The 16,916-nt window shown below is 33.1% G+C and overlaps 3 protein-coding genes and 1 long non-coding RNA gene across 11 annotated transcripts; 1 reads left to right on the plus strand and 3 right to left on the minus strand.

Annotated features, from left to right (window-relative positions):
• Nucleotides 1-1,064: 1,064 nt before the first annotated feature.
• LOC110663041 (cysteine-rich receptor-like protein kinase 44) lies at nt 1,065-4,133 on the plus strand. Its single transcript, XM_021822254.2, has 7 exons — nt 1,065-2,041; nt 2,176-2,298; nt 2,492-2,613; nt 2,712-2,922; nt 3,035-3,272; nt 3,359-3,515; nt 3,664-4,133. The coding sequence occupies exons 1-7, from the start codon at nt 1,231-1,233 to the stop codon at nt 3,979-3,981; spliced, it is 1,980 nt and encodes a 659-aa protein (XP_021677946.2). The 5' UTR covers nt 1,065-1,230; the 3' UTR covers nt 3,982-4,133.
• Nucleotides 4,134-5,833: 1,700 nt separating this feature from the next.
• Nucleotides 5,834-6,795, minus strand: LOC131176854 (uncharacterized). Its single transcript, XR_009146710.1, has 2 exons — nt 6,667-6,795; nt 5,834-6,420 (listed from the first exon to the last, which is right to left on the minus strand). It is a non-coding gene; the product is annotated as an uncharacterized LOC131176854 (long non-coding RNA).
• Nucleotides 6,796-6,820: 25 nt separating this feature from the next.
• LOC131169239 (uncharacterized) lies at nt 6,821-8,848 on the minus strand. 8 transcript variants are annotated; one of them, XM_058141884.1, is made up of 5 exons: nt 8,777-8,848; nt 7,934-8,038; nt 7,502-7,778; nt 7,165-7,393; nt 6,822-7,058 (listed from the first exon to the last, which is right to left on the minus strand). In XM_058141884.1, the coding sequence occupies exons 3-5, from the start codon at nt 7,616-7,618 to the stop codon at nt 6,874-6,876; spliced, it is 531 nt and encodes a 176-aa protein (XP_057997867.1). In that variant the 5' UTR covers nt 7,619-7,778; nt 7,934-8,038; nt 8,777-8,848; the 3' UTR covers nt 6,822-6,873. The 8 variants fall into 8 exon arrangements, 4 of the variants coding, with proteins under 4 accessions (XP_057997869.1, XP_057997867.1, XP_057997868.1 ...); XM_058141885.1 differs by lacking the exon at nt 8,777-8,848 and adding an exon at nt 8,210-8,658; XM_058141886.1 differs by lacking the exon at nt 8,777-8,848 and having other exon boundaries at nt 6,821-7,058; nt 7,165-7,226; nt 7,325-7,393; nt 7,502-8,656.
• A 3,318-nt stretch (nt 8,849-12,166) lies between these two features.
• Nucleotides 12,167-15,878, minus strand: LOC131168899 (putative disease resistance protein RGA3). The gene is given in 2 exon segments (XM_058141882.1): nt 12,167-13,996; nt 14,038-15,878. Coding segments are annotated over 2 exon segments (3,273 nt in total). The 5' UTR covers nt 15,714-15,878; the 3' UTR covers nt 12,167-12,399.
• Between the last annotated feature and the right edge of the window lie 1,038 nt (nt 15,879-16,916).

Below are 16,916 nucleotides of genomic sequence, written 5' to 3' on the forward strand. Positions count from 1 at the left end.
ATTTATTTTGACCATATATAATTATAAATAAATAATTAAAAGCATGATTTATTTATAAATTATAAATATTCTCAAAAATTACATTTTAAATTAATTTTTTATATAAATTAATTATCCGTAAAATTAACTTATGTTTTATTTTAAATGAAAAATTAATATAAAATGAAAAATAAAAAATAAACTTTATTTTATATATATATATATATATATATATATATATATATATATATATATATATATATATATATATATATATATTAAACATGTATATATAGTCATTGAAGAAGAACTGTAATGTGAGGGAAAACTTACTCTAAAATGAAATAGAGAATTCATTCAAGAGTATTGAATCTCTATAAACTCTTATTTCACTCGATATCTCTTTCATCTCTGTTTTATTGTCGCTTGTGTTTGAGCCTTTATCTTCCAACAAGTCTTATAGCTCATTTCTACCAGCAATTTCTTCTTTTTTTTTTCAAAGAAAGTTGTCTTACCTTAGATGAAAGTGGGATAAAAGAAAAACAGAAATCTTGAAAAACCCATTGCCTTTGCATCCCAGTGCTCTCTCTAGATTTATTTTTATACTAATATAACTTAATTTATCATAAATTTAAATAAAAAAAAATCTTAAATGCGAAGGTGTTTATGATTGTAATTCACATTTATTTATTATTAAGCTGACTGTTAGGCTTTGGGTCTATGCTAGTTGGTCCAATGTGCAACATTTCTACCTCTGGGAAAAAATAGTACGGGTCCAACTAGTCCTCGAACCAATTAACTACTCATTGATTTCTGATAAGTGATTATTAATTTAGACCAAGACTCTGAAGCAGGATATTATTTAGACCAGGCATTTAGTGACTAGTGCTGCCAATGAAGCAATTATGTCAGGCTTCGTGTCTTTTGTGGACCACAATCCAGTCCTGTACGTTAACAAAGAATTTATTATTTAATTTCCAAGTGCCATAACATTATTGATCAAGCCAATTTTTTTTTCCGCTTAGTTACACTTCATCTACACGCTGATGGATATGGACGCAGACCTTGACTTCATGGCAGCCGTAGTTGCTACGCTGTGGACTGAAGTTACTGTCAATGTCAAATAATAGGGAAAATATCTGAGCTTTTGAGGGCAATTTAAACAGAGCATTTGGCTATTTTCTTCCCATTCTCTGCAACGCCAAAATGCCAGTTTTTCTCATCCTATTTCAGTGACTTATAGAAACTACCATGGATAATCGTTCAATCAGCCTCATAAATTTTGTATCTCTGCTTTTCCATTTTCTTATAAGCATCTGCCTCACCAATGCCCTGTACTGTTATAAGACAGGAAACTTCACAACCAATAGCACCTATGCAAAGAACCGGGCTCTGGTCCTCTCTTCTCTAGCTTCAAATGTCACGGCAAATGGTGGTTTCTACACCGCCACAGTAGGCCAAGGCACGGATAAAGTTTATGGTCTGGTGCTTTGCAGAGCGGACACTCCATCAGATGCTTGTTCCAAGTGTGTCAATACGACAATTACGGAATTAATTGAAAAGTGTCCTAACCAGAAAGAAGCAATTTCATGGGGTGGGGATCCTCCTTGTATTATACGGTACGCAAACCGCTCAATTTTTGGATTACTGGAGCTACAACCTACTGATGCTGGGTATAATGTCAATAACATCACATCTAATATGGAAGAGTTTGATCAGACATGGAGTGGTTTGATGTCTCGCATCGTAACAAAAGCTTCCATGGGCTCTTCTAAGGTGAAATTTGCAACTGAAGAAGCAGACTTAACACCTTTTCAGAAAATATACGCATTGATGCTGTGCACTCCTGATATGTCCCAGAGTAATTGCAGCTATTGCCTGCGAGAGGCAGTGGGATTTTATCAATCTTGTTGCCATGGGAAGCAAGGAGGTTATGTTCAGAAACCTAACTGTATTTTCCGGTGGGATTTGTATCCATTCTACAATTCTATTGCTGATGCTCTGCCTCCAACACCTCCACCCAGTATTTCTCCCCCCTCAACCAACAATACAATAAGCAAAGGTAAGCTTTTATATCCTACCAAAAGATTTGGCAAAAGCAATAGGACTGTTTCATTGTTTCACTCCATAATATTTCAGTCTCATTTCGCGTGAAGCATAAATATCCATATAGAAATTTATTTTTTTCCTGGACAGAGAACGGAACGGCAACTACTCGAACTGTTGTTATCATCACTGTTCCTGCAATTGTCTTGGCAGCTCTTGTTGCCCTCACTTGCAGCCTTTTCTATCATAGGAAGTCCAAGCAAGAAACCAAAAGTAAGTTATTCCTAATTACTAGTTATTATGTTTTCCCACAGCAAGAGCCTGGATTCACCAAAAGATCATCATTTTTCCATATGATTAACCTTGCTCTTAAGGCAGCGAATGAAATTTGAATCTGGTGAAATCATTATTTAAATTATGTTCTTGTTACATGCATACATAATAATTCTTCATTGATATGGTGAAGATTTGGATGAAAATAGAAGCAAAGAATGCTTGAAATTCAATTTTGAGACTATCAGACTTGCAACAGAAGACTTCTCTGATCATAATAAGCTTGGACAAGGTGGATTTGGTGCTGTTTACAAGGTAATTTAACCACAACGTGCAGGAAAGGATATCAGTTACCAAATTCCTCGATTCATATTGATTTGCATCTCTTTCTTTTTTCAATGATTATCCGTCAGGGTGTGCTTTCAGATGGACAAGTAGTAGCAGTAAAGAGGCTATCAAGGAACTCTAAGCAAGAAGAAGTTGATTTTAAGAACGAGGTCATGCTAGTGGCCAGGCTTCAACATAGGAATTTGGTTAGACTCTTGGGTTTCTGTTTTGAAGGACATGAAAGGCTTCTCATATATGAATATGTTCCAAATTCAAGTCTCGACCATTACATATTTGGTATTCCTGAAATCCAAATTATTAATTTATTTATTAATGTTTCCATTTTAATAATAATTCTAACATGAAAGAAAAATAAAAAAATTGATTATGCAAGTTTGTGAATTTGTAGATCTAGAGAAGCGTTTACTAACAAATTGGGGCACACGCTACAAAATTATAGTGGGCATAGCTCGAGGAATTCTTTATCTTCATGAAGATTCTCAACTTCGGATTATTCATCGTGATCTCAAAGTCAGTAATATTCTACTAGATGAAGAAATGAATCCCAAAATTTCAGACTTTGGAACAGCAAGGTTGTTTCCAACAGATCAATCTGAGGATGCTACAAGTAAAATTGTGGGAACCTTGTAAGTATAAGAATCTCCAGTTAAATTTTGTTTATAATCATGAAGTGTTTCGAAAGTATAATTAGTTGACTAATGGTTAAGTTCAGCGGCTACATGGCTCCAGAGTACGCATTTCAAGGGATCCTCTCAGTGAAGTTAGATGTTTTTAGCTTTGGTGTATTGATTTTGGAAATTATTAGTGGCCAAAAGTGCAATAAATTCCGTAATGGTGAAGAAGAAGAAGAGAGGGACCTTATAACCTATGTAAGTGAAACAATTTTATTTAATTTTATTTAATAAAACAATTTTATTTAATTTTATTTCTATCCTTAATTCTTTACATTGGCTATTGGATATGGGCAAATTAAAAAGAAAAAAAATATATGCATATTTTGTTTTGAATTTTGTGTAGGCATGGGATAATTGGATTGAAGGAACTGCTTCAAATATCATAGATCCTATTCTGATAGGAGCTGCTTCGACACCTGACATCCTGAGGTGTATCCAAATAGGATTACTGTGCGTACAAGCAGATGCAGGAAAAAGACCAACAATGGCTTCGGTGGTTCTCATGCTTGATAGTTGCTCTGTTGCTTTACCAGCATTGTCAGAACCTGCATACTTTGTGTATAGCGAACATATGTCAATTCTGTCTGGTAATCAATCCAAAAGCCGCTCTGCCCAACTCTCTGCTAATCAGTGTTCAATTTCAGAGTTAGAACCACGATAAAAATATAGGAGCATGGCAGTTACTTTAATCATTTTTTTCTACTTGTTTTGAGACTATGTTTGGTTGGAGTAATATAATATAATATTATCAATTATGTAATAAGAAGCAGTTTATGGGATGAATCGGATAAGTTAACTCCAATTTGGTTACAATATTGTGTCATATATCCCAAATTTTATTCATATATTCAAGACATTCGTATACAATATTAGTAAAAATTTACTATTAAATTATCTCTACATCATGAGATTTCAGCATATGCATCCAACCCTTTAAATTCTGAATTTTTTAGAAATCATTCTAATCAGATAATTCATACAAAATAATTTATATCTCATAAATTACAAGTCTAAAATTAACCAAATTTTTATATAAAAACCTCAATATCCTAAAGATCAGCTGTACCAAATTTCATAATTTTCTAAACATTCTAACTACTTATTTTCCTCAAATTTTAGTAGCCAAAATTCAGAATTCTAATTGTAGACGGCCTGTGTTCAACAATTTATTTCTCCGAATCCAATAGTTGAAAAATTGTCAAATTTTAACCTTTAACTTCTAACATATATACCTTCAACATATCCAAAAATGAACAGTAAAAAATACACCGAGCTCACCTGGACAGAAGAGAGACATGCTACCTCTTCTAAATCCCTGTTTCTGCTACTGTTCACTTTTTTCTACATTTTTCTCTTTTTAATTCTAGTATACTAAATTAAAATCCTTCTTTTCCCCATGTTAATGTTCTTTTTTGTTAGAGAAACTAAAAAAAAATGAGCACCATCTCCCCTTTCCCTTGTCTTCTTCTCCTTCTACCCTTCTTTCTTTCTTTCTTTCTTTTCCTTTCTTTTTCCTCCTCTCCTCTTTCCCAATTATTCTTCCCATTTCTTTTTTTTTCTTTTATAAAGCCTGCTGGCAAGTCACGTGGGTTGCAACCTGCTGTCCAAATTTTTTTTACCAAATTTCATTTTGGTCCTTCAACTCTTCCAAAAGTTAATTTCCCATCCAAAAGCTCATAATCTATTCGTTTCTCCCTGTTTTTTTTTTTAAGCTACTAGAGGAGTCCATCATGTGACCCTCAGCTGCCAGCTGCCCATTAAGGGAAACTATCCCTTTTGGTCCTTGAATTCTCCAAAACTATATTTTCAGCCCCAAAAATTCTAAAATGTTTCTTTCAAATCCAAGTTCAAATTAAATTTTTCTCCCCAAAACTTTATAAATTTTATTTCCATTCAAATAATAACCATATTTAATATTTTTTCAAAAATTGGGGTGTTACATGTGGAGTTCTTAATTTATAGGAAAACAGTGTGGGCTCCTCATGTGGCGATGCTATTATATATGGAGTTGTTTCCTTGGCAGGAAATGCTGATTGAATTTCATTAAGGAATATATTGAAGAAAATTAAAATAAATTCTGAGCGGCTGAGGATGCTATATATGGAGTTATCTCTATGGTGTTCTGTATTAATTCTTCATTCAGAATATCTATCAGGAAATTTTCTGAGTCAATCTGAATATGATTTTATATATATGTTGTTGTCAAAGAGTTGGTGGAGAAGCCAAGTAGCAAATATAATAAGGCCCTGCCCTTATTTTCCTGGAAAGTGATGAAAATGCATAATATTAATATATTATTGCCGATGTTAGGTAAATGATTGACATATATTGCGGAACTATACCCAATCGATTTCAGGCTTATTCTTTCTTGTGCAGGCAGCTCAGATTTCACGCTTAGTTATCAATCTGGCAACGGTAATGGACATCATTTGGGTTGGAATCATGCATTAAAAGATAATATAGAACGCTTCAGTTTGAAATCCATTAGTGCCAACCATTAATTTTTCCGATAATTTAAAGAACTAACTTAGTGCATTCATAGAAATTCATTTAGAAGAGAAAATAACAAATTAATTAAAAGGAAAAATCATTCATTTTGTCTGAAAGGTTACAATCCCTTTCCATGGAAATATAAATTCTTCATATTTTACCACCAACTCATAGTCAATGTCCAAATCCAAGTATAGGAAGCTTCATCCATGTCCCACAATGATAGATTTCAGTTGTTTTCCAACTCTGTTCATAGTTATCTGCTAGTTTGTATGCGACTTGACTCGGCCTATGATCATGTCCAAACAATTCTGCAGTAGATGAAAATACAAACAACCCTATGACAGAAGAATGCTTTCAAGCATGAAACTGCTTTCTACCAATAAGCTTTCTCTGTGCTGTTCATTTATTTTTCCTTTTTCAATAAGCAGAATTTTATTAAAGTGTGAAGAGAAGTAATAAATTTGAAATCAAAATCTCCATTTCTTACGAGATACTAAATTGCACGCAAGCTCTAGATATTCCATTGATATGGTTGTGCAAGCAATTGAGCAGCCCTTTCATAATTATGATCCTTAAAATGTACTTGAACCAAATGTTTGCATTAGGCCTGGAGACAAGGACACACATTTGAAGTAATTATTCACTAGGCATTTCCCAATTTAATAGAAGAGCAAAGGATCGAAAATATGTGCAAATACTCCATATCTGTAAGAAAACTCCATCTGATCAACTCTGTGCTAGAGCAGGTAATAACTCCTCCAAGTTGCATGCTCGTGCAACAACAAAAAGAGCAGTAAGCATTAAGGTTGCTAGCTACTGCAAGATAGATTTTATGATAAAACAAAAGAAGTACCTTTCAATTATGGGTCAATGATCCATGTCATTATTCACACAGAATGTCCGTTGCATAAACGATGTAAACTAGGAGAGAACCAATGATGTAAAGTCATTGGGAATGGTGAACAATTAACCCTTCATGAAAAAAAATATATATATATTTTGTCGGTTTACAAAGTAAACTAGGAATCATGTTTAATATGTTCAATGTGATTTCAAGACTCTATCGATTTGAATAAGTCGGGTGGTAACTTACAAAATTTAAAGAAGAGAAAACAGGATGTACTTGCCTTGTAAGAGAGAGAGAGTAATTACAACTATTTGCAAATGCAAGATTCGCTATGATCGATGGATGTGCATATGCTTCTCTTTCACCACACAAAAGAAAAACACAATAACCTAGTTCATCTGAAAAAGTTTATAAATCACATAAACACACAGACACAAGCATAAAATTAGTGTAAAAATAAATTAAATAATTGAAACCCAAAACTCATATGAATCCCAAAGACACCTTTTCCCAATTTCCAAAAGGCATTTGTAAAACTCTGAGCAATGTTCGTATTGTTTATGTGCCTATTGGAAAAGCAAATCAGTCCACCAGATAGGATGTCACCATGCTCATTCAATGCCGTCAAATTAACATATTTGGAGAAAAGAAGTGAGATGAGTACCATGTTTGCATCACTGTTGTGCCCGCAAGGTTTCCTCTGAAGTGTAAATTGCAACTGGGTCCATATAGACTGAAATTTTGCACAATGCACAAGACTCTCAAAAAATAGAAAATGGACTTTTTTAAAAAAAAAAAAAAAGAGAGAGAAAGAAGAATAAATAGTTTATACTTAGATTACGTTCATATTAAGGCATGTGGAGGTGATGAGCATAGCAAAACAAATACTTTCTTGCACAAGAGAGACCACTTCACAATGGCTCTTCTGTGGCATCTCTTGACAAGATAGAACCGTCATCAATTTCCAAACTCTGGAATTGAAGACAATAGTTGCAGAATGCTTATTTGAAATTCCATAGCTCAATTAAAAATTACATGGAAATGCCTCAATCTACTGATTCACAATATCTGCAGGACAGACTGAAACTAAATGATAAACAGTGAAGCTCCTCCATTCGCTGCATTGATCACAAACCATGTTTGAATTAATATTGCCCAACAGTATAAATTCACAAAATACTTTGATAGAGCTTCCGTAATTACTCTGTTTTAAGTTTGTTTATGTAACATAGGAAAGTTAAATATGACAAGACATGAAAAGTGGAATTCCTACATAAAATCTTATTCTTATTGGATTTAATCTTCAACAACCTTAAGTCCTCAAACATTCCAGATCTCACTCAGAGCATGCATCTTGTGACAAAAGTTCCCAAAAATTCTGCAATCACATAAATGATTTCTTTAGTGAAGAAACAGATGAAAATAATATATTAAAAATGTGAAAGTTATATATAAAAAAAGAAAAAGAAAAAAACAGAGGATCATTAAACAGAGCATGTTTCTTCCAGATCAAATGCCGCATAGCAGAAAGACAAATTGGAAGTTGTACCTTATCTCAAGAAATCAATAAAGAAATTCTACAGTCCCAAGTTGTTAAAAAGTGGCAGCAAGTTGAAGTTCATCCACTGCCAATAGGTTCCATTCATTAAATAATAAATATTACGAAGAGAACAGAGGAATATAGCATGCTGCATTCGTTATTGCACAGATGAAAATCCTTGCAATCCGCAGTTTCTCTAGGCAAGGAAGATGAAACTTCAATTTGGGGTAATTATTGATAAATACTTCAAAACCTTATGGCAGAAACTTTAGATTTGGGAGAAATCTGAACAAATGCATATATTTATTTGTTCATAAGTAAATTTAGAAAAATGTAATTATCGAAAATAAAAAACAAAGAAAGAAAATGAATCATGCTTGTGATAGCGGTTATAAACTATCAAACTTTTGTGCCTACCTAGAATTTAGAAACCAATGAATTTTGAAGGAGCTCAATTTTTTAATGTAATTCTGCTGCTGCAGCCCATGATTCTTTCACCAAAGCATTCAATTCTGTAAAAGTGGTAAGCACTTGAAATAGAATAAAAAGAACATGATAAGGTAGGCAGCAACTTACAGATGAATGAGATGAAACAGAGATCTTAACTTGCAGAAGCAGATAGATACTTTCCAATCCAAAAAGTCGTCTGGGCCAACCAGCCATCCACTCAGGTAAAGACATCAAATTCACAATGAGCAACCAAATCTGTCAAAAAGCTTTCTCTCTCTCATTATCATCAGAAATGACACTCCAAAATTAGAACAGAAAATGCTCAAAGAAACACTTTCAACAGAACGCAATATAAGGAATATCTACAACTGTTTATTAATTTCAGATAAAAGGCAGCATGATTTTGAAGGTCTCAAAGCACAAAAAAACTCAAACATCCCGATCTCTAAAAAATTTTCCCAAAAAAACTTTTGAAGATCAACGTCATCATAAACATTACAAAAAAAATATCAGGCTAGAGGCAGGCTCTGCATTACGTTTTTAGAGAAACAGTAAGAATCATGCTTTACCCAAAAAATTTAAATATAAGGAGTTTCATCATTTTATCAACTAATGCACTTACAGCTTGTCAATTTCTGCATAATTCTCTTGCAACATGTAGAAGCTGAAATTCTAGTAGTGGCACTTCCAGTTAAAACTAGAGAACAAAGAAAACAAAATTAAGAAATAGTAATACCTACTGGTAAGTATGCATCAATAACTTAATAGACTGAGTGGCATAATTATAACATTCAATTGAAAACAGAATCATGTATAAAATCCCAATGTGCCAGTTAGAAAATCATATCAGTCAACCAATGCATAATTTCACTCTGCTCATTTTATGTTGTCAAATTAACACAAGGAAAAAAAAATGACTTGGTAATAAAAAGTACAACCAATTCCACAATTACATAAATTTATGAATTGAAGAGAAGGAACAAATAAATAAAAGATGAAAATATAAATATTATGAAGAATCAAAGGACCTTTCAGTACCTTCCATAACACATTGCACAAGATAAGGCATCACTATGGGCAAATGCTTTACATTTTTTTGGAAGAAATTTGAAATGGTAATTTTTTCCTGAAAAACCATATTAAATATCAGGGAAACTGTTCATAACCAAAAAAAATGTTGGGAAAAAACTGAGTACTACTTACCACACTAATTGATGGAACTTGTAAATTAGATTGGAAGAAAATATTGTTGAATATCAATTTGCTTTCAGAACAAATACTTTTTCTACCTCTGCATTTAGCAGTACAAATATGTTGTTGATTTAACTTACAAAGGAATGAGGTGAAGAGAAGTTGTTGATCACAATGATTCCCATCCTAGAGTTTTAGAAGCTGTATATTGTTCAATGCAAAAAAAAGAAAAAAAAATTAAGACGCCAGAAATAAACTCTTGCAAATGAAATTGACTAATTAACTACAAGAAATTGTCATAGTTAACTCACCAATTGTCAACATCAACACCTATGAACAACTGCTTTGAGGTGAGTTTGGGCATCCCCTGAGGTAAAGGCATCAAATTGACAATGAACGTCAAGATCATATTTAGAGAAAGGCACTGCATTTCGCTTTTAGAACAACAATAAATCATCTTTAGCTAAAATTTAGGGAAGTTCATCGTTTTACTAAGTGAGGCACTTACCAGCTTATCAGTTTATTTTTAGAAAACCAATTCTCTTGCAAAGTGTAGAAGCTAAAACTGCAAGGGATTATGGGACTTCTTCATAGTGGCAAATCCAGTTAAAACTAGAGAATCAAGAAAAAAAAATTAAAAAAAAAAATATTTCTTTAAGGACAACGGTGTGGGGTCTTGTGGAAAAAAAAAAAAAAAAAAAAAAGAGACCCGACTCCATTTGTAACGTACTGCAAACCATGCGAAGCCCAAGTAGAAAGATTCAATACATTCTGAATTAATTATTTGAAGGTGAAAGAAATAAATCTTAGAAACAAAGAGTGTAAAAATCTCCCAGCAGCTTTTAAGTAAAATTATGGTGCGAATGGATATAATTAAAAAGGCCAAATACAAAAATATTTCACTCTTTATTCTAAAGGCATTTTCTTTATCAACTTTAGGTAAAAGCAGATTTAATGAATGAATTATTTGGTAGTGCAAACTGTGTGGATTCCATGAAAACAAAATCCAATTAATACTGAATTATTTGAGGGGGGAAGGAAATAAAATTCTCTTATATTAAAGCAAACTATTCCATATTTGTTTATTAACTATAATGATGAAAAATAAAATAAAAGATAAAAAAAATAATGAAACTAATGAATAATAGACATAATTAATAACGTGACAGGAGGCATGGACTTGAATTATTGTTCTCAATCAAGAGCACTCATGTCCTATACTTGCATCATTGCAGGGAGTAAATATCTTTCTCTGATGATAACAGCGTAGAGGTTGGATCAAGCTGGGAGAGCACTTCCATTTGCATGCTGCTCCGAAAAGACTAATAACAAATTTTATATTTGTGCATTATTGATTTAAAGGACAACCGTGTGGGGACATATTGGTTTGTTTGTTTCTTGGGATTAATTCTTGAAATTAATATATTACTAGATTTCATATAATTTAGATGAACGTTTTGTGTGAATTGTTAATCAATAAATTAAACCAGTGTGAGTTTCCCTTTTTCTTTTTCTTTTTTTTTTCTTTAAAATTAGATTTTGCCTTGTCTTTTCTCTACTCATGATGATGTCAACATTCTTCACTACAGAAATGTGAATGATTTCTATAGAGTACTGTTCATACTTAATTTTTCTTTTTTTTTTTAAATGAATTTAAAAATTTTGGATGTGAAATTTTAATGGTGCTCATTTATTGTATTTTAAATTTAAAATGTAATAAATATATTATTATTTTTACGGCTAAAAGGAGTTCAACACGCTAATTACTTAATAGGTCTTATAAATTATGTGTTTTCCTTTAAAATCAGAAATGAGACTGAGAATACTTTAAAACCAATCTGTAAGAGGTGAGAATACTTTGGTAGAGCTTCCGTTACTTAATGTAATATGGGAAAGCTAAATATGACAAGACAAGAAAAATGGAATACCAACTTAAAATATAATTCTTATTAGATTTGATCTTCAACTGCAATCTTAACCCAACCTGAAGTCCTGAACACTCAGAACATGCATCTGGTGGCAAAATTTCCAAACAATTCTGCAATCATATAAATGATTTCTAAGGTGAATAAACATATGAAAATAATATATAAAATGTAAGATTACGAAAAAAACAGAGCATCATTTCTGATGGTGAGTACCTTCCAGATCACATGCCTGGAGATTAGACCTCAATTTGGTGCAAATGCTTTAGATTGTCATTTTCTTTTCCTGGAAACCAGCTCAAAGGAAGGCAAAACTGTGGGCTTTTTGATATTTAACTTGTTCATGTGCAACAAAATTTCAGGGAAAGTGTTCATAACAATAAAATGATAGCAATAAGACTTACCACACAATTGAATGGAAGGAATAAGTAAGATTTGAATAAGTGTGAAAAGTTGAATTTCATTTTGTTTTCAGAACAAATAAATTTTCCATCTCTGCATACAGGACCACAAAACTTGTAAGCATTTGATTGAATGCCAAACATAAAAACGCATTAACCACAAAAACTAGCGTGTGCGTCTAAAATAGAGAGACAAAAACTACATACCCCAAGAAAAGTCTGATTCTTCTGATTATAGTTTGTATATGCCATCCACTTGAATGCATCCTCTCTCAATATCAATATTTGGTACGTGAGCAATCTTGGGCCAATCAGCACCCATTTTGCTTTTGCATCTTTCTGACAGTTGAGGACATTCATGAATCCCAAAAGCTTGTAATGCGGTAAGGCTTCCCATCCACTCCGGTAAAGATATCAAATTAGGACAACTTTCGATTAGGAGTCTGCGCAGAGTGGGAACACGTTGAAGTCCCTTTGGGAGGGACGCCAATTTGTTCAAATTTCTCAATTGAAGCTCCTGGAGGCTTCTAAGGTACTGCCACGGCATATCACTATGATCCTCTGAATCAGATAAATCAAGCTCCTCACAAGCCAAGAAGACAAGATGCTCGAGGGAGGTTAGATGCCGCAAAGCAGAAGACACCTTTGTTATTCGTGGACAATAACGAATATAAAGTTGTCGGAGTGATATGAGATTTGTTAGCAACTCCTCTGGCAGAACTTCTAGATCCTCAATATTCTCGATATGCAGACTTGTCAATTGAGAAGGGGAAATCGAAGCACAAGAAGAGGTAGATTGTGACACCGAAATCTTCATCTTCAGTATGTCCTCCAATGACTTCTTGCTGGCATTTTTGAATGCCAATTTTTGGACAGATGGAATGAGAGGCATTGAAGTGAGGTTAGGGCAAGACATGATTTCCAAATAATCAAGACAGTGAAATTGTAGCAACTGAGGCATGGATGTATCCCTCCTCCAGCCCTTCAGATTTGGGCAATTTTCTAGCCAGAGTTTCTCTAAGGAAGGGAAGAATAATGCATTGTCGCAATTAATCCCACTCTCTATGTACTCCAGATCAGTTGAATTATAAATCCCCAAAGTTTTAAGTGAAGGGAACCGATCCAACGGTGGAAAATGCTGGCATTTTTTGCAGTTATCAATTCGAAGTTTCACCAAATTAGTGAGGGAAGAAATCCAGCTTGGAAACATGAGTCTTCCGCACCCAAACACAATCAACCATTTTAGATTAAGGTGTGGCCGCAGCTCTTCCAATGACATTTCTTCATCATTTTCACCATCATCTGTACCACTATCACTATTATTATCATAGGGATCGCCCAATTTCCATGATAATCTCAAGACTTGAAGGTGTTGCTTCTCTTTCAAATTGGCTGCCTTAAATTCAGATGCTGGATTTTTCACATACCGTAGATTCATGATCTCTAGATTTTCTCCCAGCTTGTTCAAGTCACGTAATTCACCAAGTCCAGCGCTACGTTTGGAGACACCGTTATCTTTGGCCACCATGAATAGTGATAAATTCTTAAGGGAAGTCAGTTGACCAATCCCACGTGGCATATGAGTCAAACTAACACAACCGTGAAGTTCAAGGGTCTGGAGATTGACCAACTTTTTAATGTGCTTAGGCAATCGTTTAAGCCCTTCACAGTTGATTAGGAACAGAGCTTGCAGGTTTTGGAGTTTAATAATGGAATCAGGAAGGATTTCAATGCCTTTGTTATCAGAAAGACTGAGAAGCCTTATGTGCTTCAATTTATCAATGGAAAGTGGCACTCTCTTAATTTCCAAACCACGCAAATTTAATACTCTTATATGACTTAATTTGTAAAAAATTTCTTCACATTTTACTTCTCTAATATCATGTTTTTTGACCAATTCAATGATGTAAATGTTCTCATCTTTGACACATTACGTAAGCAACTTGCGACTTTTTATCACAACTCAACTTCAAAATCAATTGACAAATATCGAGTGTTTTTTTCAACACGCTTTACATCTGAATTTAATAAAATGATTTCATCTCCTGCTACTTGAGCGGCAAGATCATGCATCAAATCATGCATTTTACAACTCCATAAATTGCCCAACGCATCTTCTTCTACTTCTTGAAAGAAAGACCTCCATGAAAGATCTTTAAAATATTTTAAACCTCTATCTTGAAGACTTTGTTCTGAATTTGATGATTTAATAAATCCTTGTGCCACCCAAATGTTAACCAAATATGGGATGTTAATTTTACAATCTTTTGGAAATAATCTACAATAAGCAAAGCAACACTTTAAATGTGAAGGTAGATGATTATAACTCAATTTAAGAGTTTGAATAATACTATTTCCCTCTTCATTCATATTTGGAAGTTCTTTTTCTTTGAAGTGTTGCCATTCATCTATTGTATTTTTAAAATACAATAAACGACCTATTACTCTTATGGCTAAAGGGACTCCAGCATATTTTGCCACAATTTCTTTTCCAATTCTCTCATGGTCTAGGCTAATAACTTCCCCTTGTTTAAAAGCCATATTTGCAAATAAAGACCACGAATCATCAACAAGGAGGCCTTGTAAATCATGTGTTTTTGTTGATCCTATCATTTCTGCAACATTTTTAAGACGTGTAGTCACTATTATTTTGCTTCCTCTTCTGCCTCCAACTAACAAATCTTTCAAGTGAAACCATTTTTCGGAATCCTCATTCCACAAATCGTCCAAAACAAGTAAATATTTTTTTCCATTAATCTTCTCATGAAGAAGATCTTTCAAGGTATTCATTTCAAGATTTTTAGGCTTCTCACCATCAAGAGACTCCAAAATCTTTTCAACAATTATTTTTACATCAAAATTTTCAGAAATGCACACCCAAATTTTGAGCTCAAAATTTGATTTCACCGTCTCATCATTATATGCAAATTGAGCAAGTGTTGTCTTTCCTAAGCCTCCAATACCCACAATGGAAATGATTGACACATTCTCCCCATGACTAGAAGAAAGAAGAAAATCAATGATTTTCTTCTTATCATCTTCTCTACCAACCACTGCTTCAGGTAGAGATGAGTGAGTTTGCTCTCTTTCCCCATTCATAGGAAATGTTTTCTCAGGGAGCTTATCTAAGTGAAACTTCTTATGTTCAGCAATCTCATCTAACTTACTTCTAACTTTTTCAATCTTATGAGCCATTTTAAGGCCATAAACAAATGGGTTTGAGCTTGAAAAGAAGAGGCGTACCTCCTTCAACATTTTATTGCCAGTCATCATCTGCTTCAGCAAAACATCTGTGGAGAACTCATCTAACAAATCATCTGCATCATAAAATGCTTCTTTTAGTGAATCAACCCAAACTTTGACTTGATGACTCTGCGAATACTGCTGCTCTGCATCAAGAAGCACAGCTTGGATCGTTGAAACTTTGCTCCTGAGTTTCTCAAGCTCCTCTCTGACACCCCACCTGAGCCTAGTCTCTTGAAGGACTCCAGAACCCAGCTTCTTAATGATTTCCACAGCAACGCCGGAGAGAATTGCGTCTGCCATTGCTTTTCAAGTGAGTGGAAAATGAAGGTAAGTCAGAATTGGGAAGTGTTTAAGGTTTGAAGAGAAGGATTATGAAGATGTGTGGAGGATGAAAATGCTATGGAAATATATATAAAAAGGATTTAGGCTCTTGAAGGAGATATTGATTTCTTTAAGGACAACCGTGTGGGGTCTTGTGAAAAAAAAAAAAAAAAAAGAAAATGACGCCACTCTGTTTGTAACGTACTGCAAACCATGTGGAGCCCAAGTAGAAAATTCAATACATACTGAATTAATTATTTGAAGGTGAAAGAAATAAATCTTAGAAACAAAGAGAGTAAAATTCTCCCAGCAGCTTTTAAGAAACATAAGCGTGCATCTCTTAAAGCAAAATATGAAAATGTTTGGCGCGGATGAATATAATTAAAAAAGCAAAATACAAAAATATTTTATTTAGATTTTTTTATTCCCACAATGTTAGGATGAATGATTAGTAAAAATTAAATTCATCTTCTTAGCCTAATTTAAAATAATCTTTTTGAGTTTTCTTATAAAATCTCGACGATAGTCAACAATAAAAAAAATAAAATAAAATAAAAAATAAAAAAAACTTTTAAGTAAATACTTAATTAATAATTTTTAAATATATAAACACTATTAGTCTGCCTCCATTTATGCTTTCATATTAATAATAAATACTTTTAACAATTTTTTAAATATATAAACACTATTAGTCTGCTTCCATTTATGCTTTCATATTAATAATAAATACTTTAAGTAAAATCATTATTAAGAATTTCATTCTATAAATTATTTAAATTAAGTAAATAAAATTTTCATGAAAAATTTATCTCCCCCCTTGCTAATCAATTTTCTTTTTATTGTTTTTAGATCACTAAGTCAAAATTGATAAGCTGTGTGGAGCCCTTATAAGAGACTATAAAGAGATTTTTTTTTTTATTTAAAAAACAAAGAATAAGGAAAAATAGGTACAAAGGGAAATAAAAAGAAAGGCTAAAAGAAAAAGTAAGACACAGTTCATAACAGTATGCATTACGGCGGAGCAAATTTCGGTTCAAATTTAAAAATTGAATTGAATTGAGTCAATTTCATTTAATTAGTTTGATTTTAAAATTTAATCGGTTCAGTTTGATTTTACATTGTAAAAATTTCGCTTATTTTGGTTCGGTTTGATTTTAACGAGAAAAAAATCAATAAACCCCG

Source organism: Hevea brasiliensis, unplaced genomic scaffold, assembly GCF_030052815.1.
Source record: "Hevea brasiliensis isolate MT/VB/25A 57/8 unplaced genomic scaffold, ASM3005281v1 Scaf260, whole genome shotgun sequence".
NCBI lineage: Eukaryota > Viridiplantae > Streptophyta > Magnoliopsida > Malpighiales > Euphorbiaceae > Hevea > Hevea brasiliensis.

What these genes read in the sequence shown, in the direction of transcription:
- LOC110663041 (XM_021822254.2), top strand. Translation starts at nt 1,231, where the DNA reads ATGGATAATCGTTCAATCAGCCTCATAAATTTTGTATCTCTGCTTTTC. An exon ending in CAACAATACAATAAGCAAAG is followed by an intron (nt 2,042 to 2,175) that starts GTAAGCTTTTAT and finishes TTTCCTGGACAG; the next exon opens with AGAACGGAACGGCAACTACT. An exon ending in AGTAAAATTGTGGGAACCTT is followed by an intron (nt 3,273 to 3,358) that starts GTAAGTATAAGA and finishes GGTTAAGTTCAG; the next exon opens with CGGCTACATGGCTCCAGAGT.
- LOC131169239 (XM_058141884.1), bottom strand. Translation starts at nt 7,618, where the DNA reads ATGACGGTTCTATCTTGTCAAGAGATGCCACAGAAGAGCCATTGTGAA. An exon ending in CCACATGCCTTAATATGAAC is followed by an intron (nt 7,394 to 7,501) that starts GTAATCTAAGTA and finishes GCAAAATTTCAG; the next exon opens with TCTATATGGACCCAGTTGCA. An exon ending in CTTTTGGAAATTGGGAAAAG is followed by an intron (nt 7,059 to 7,164) that starts GTGTCTTTGGGA and finishes AAACTTTTTCAG; the next exon opens with ATGAACTAGGTTATTGTGTT.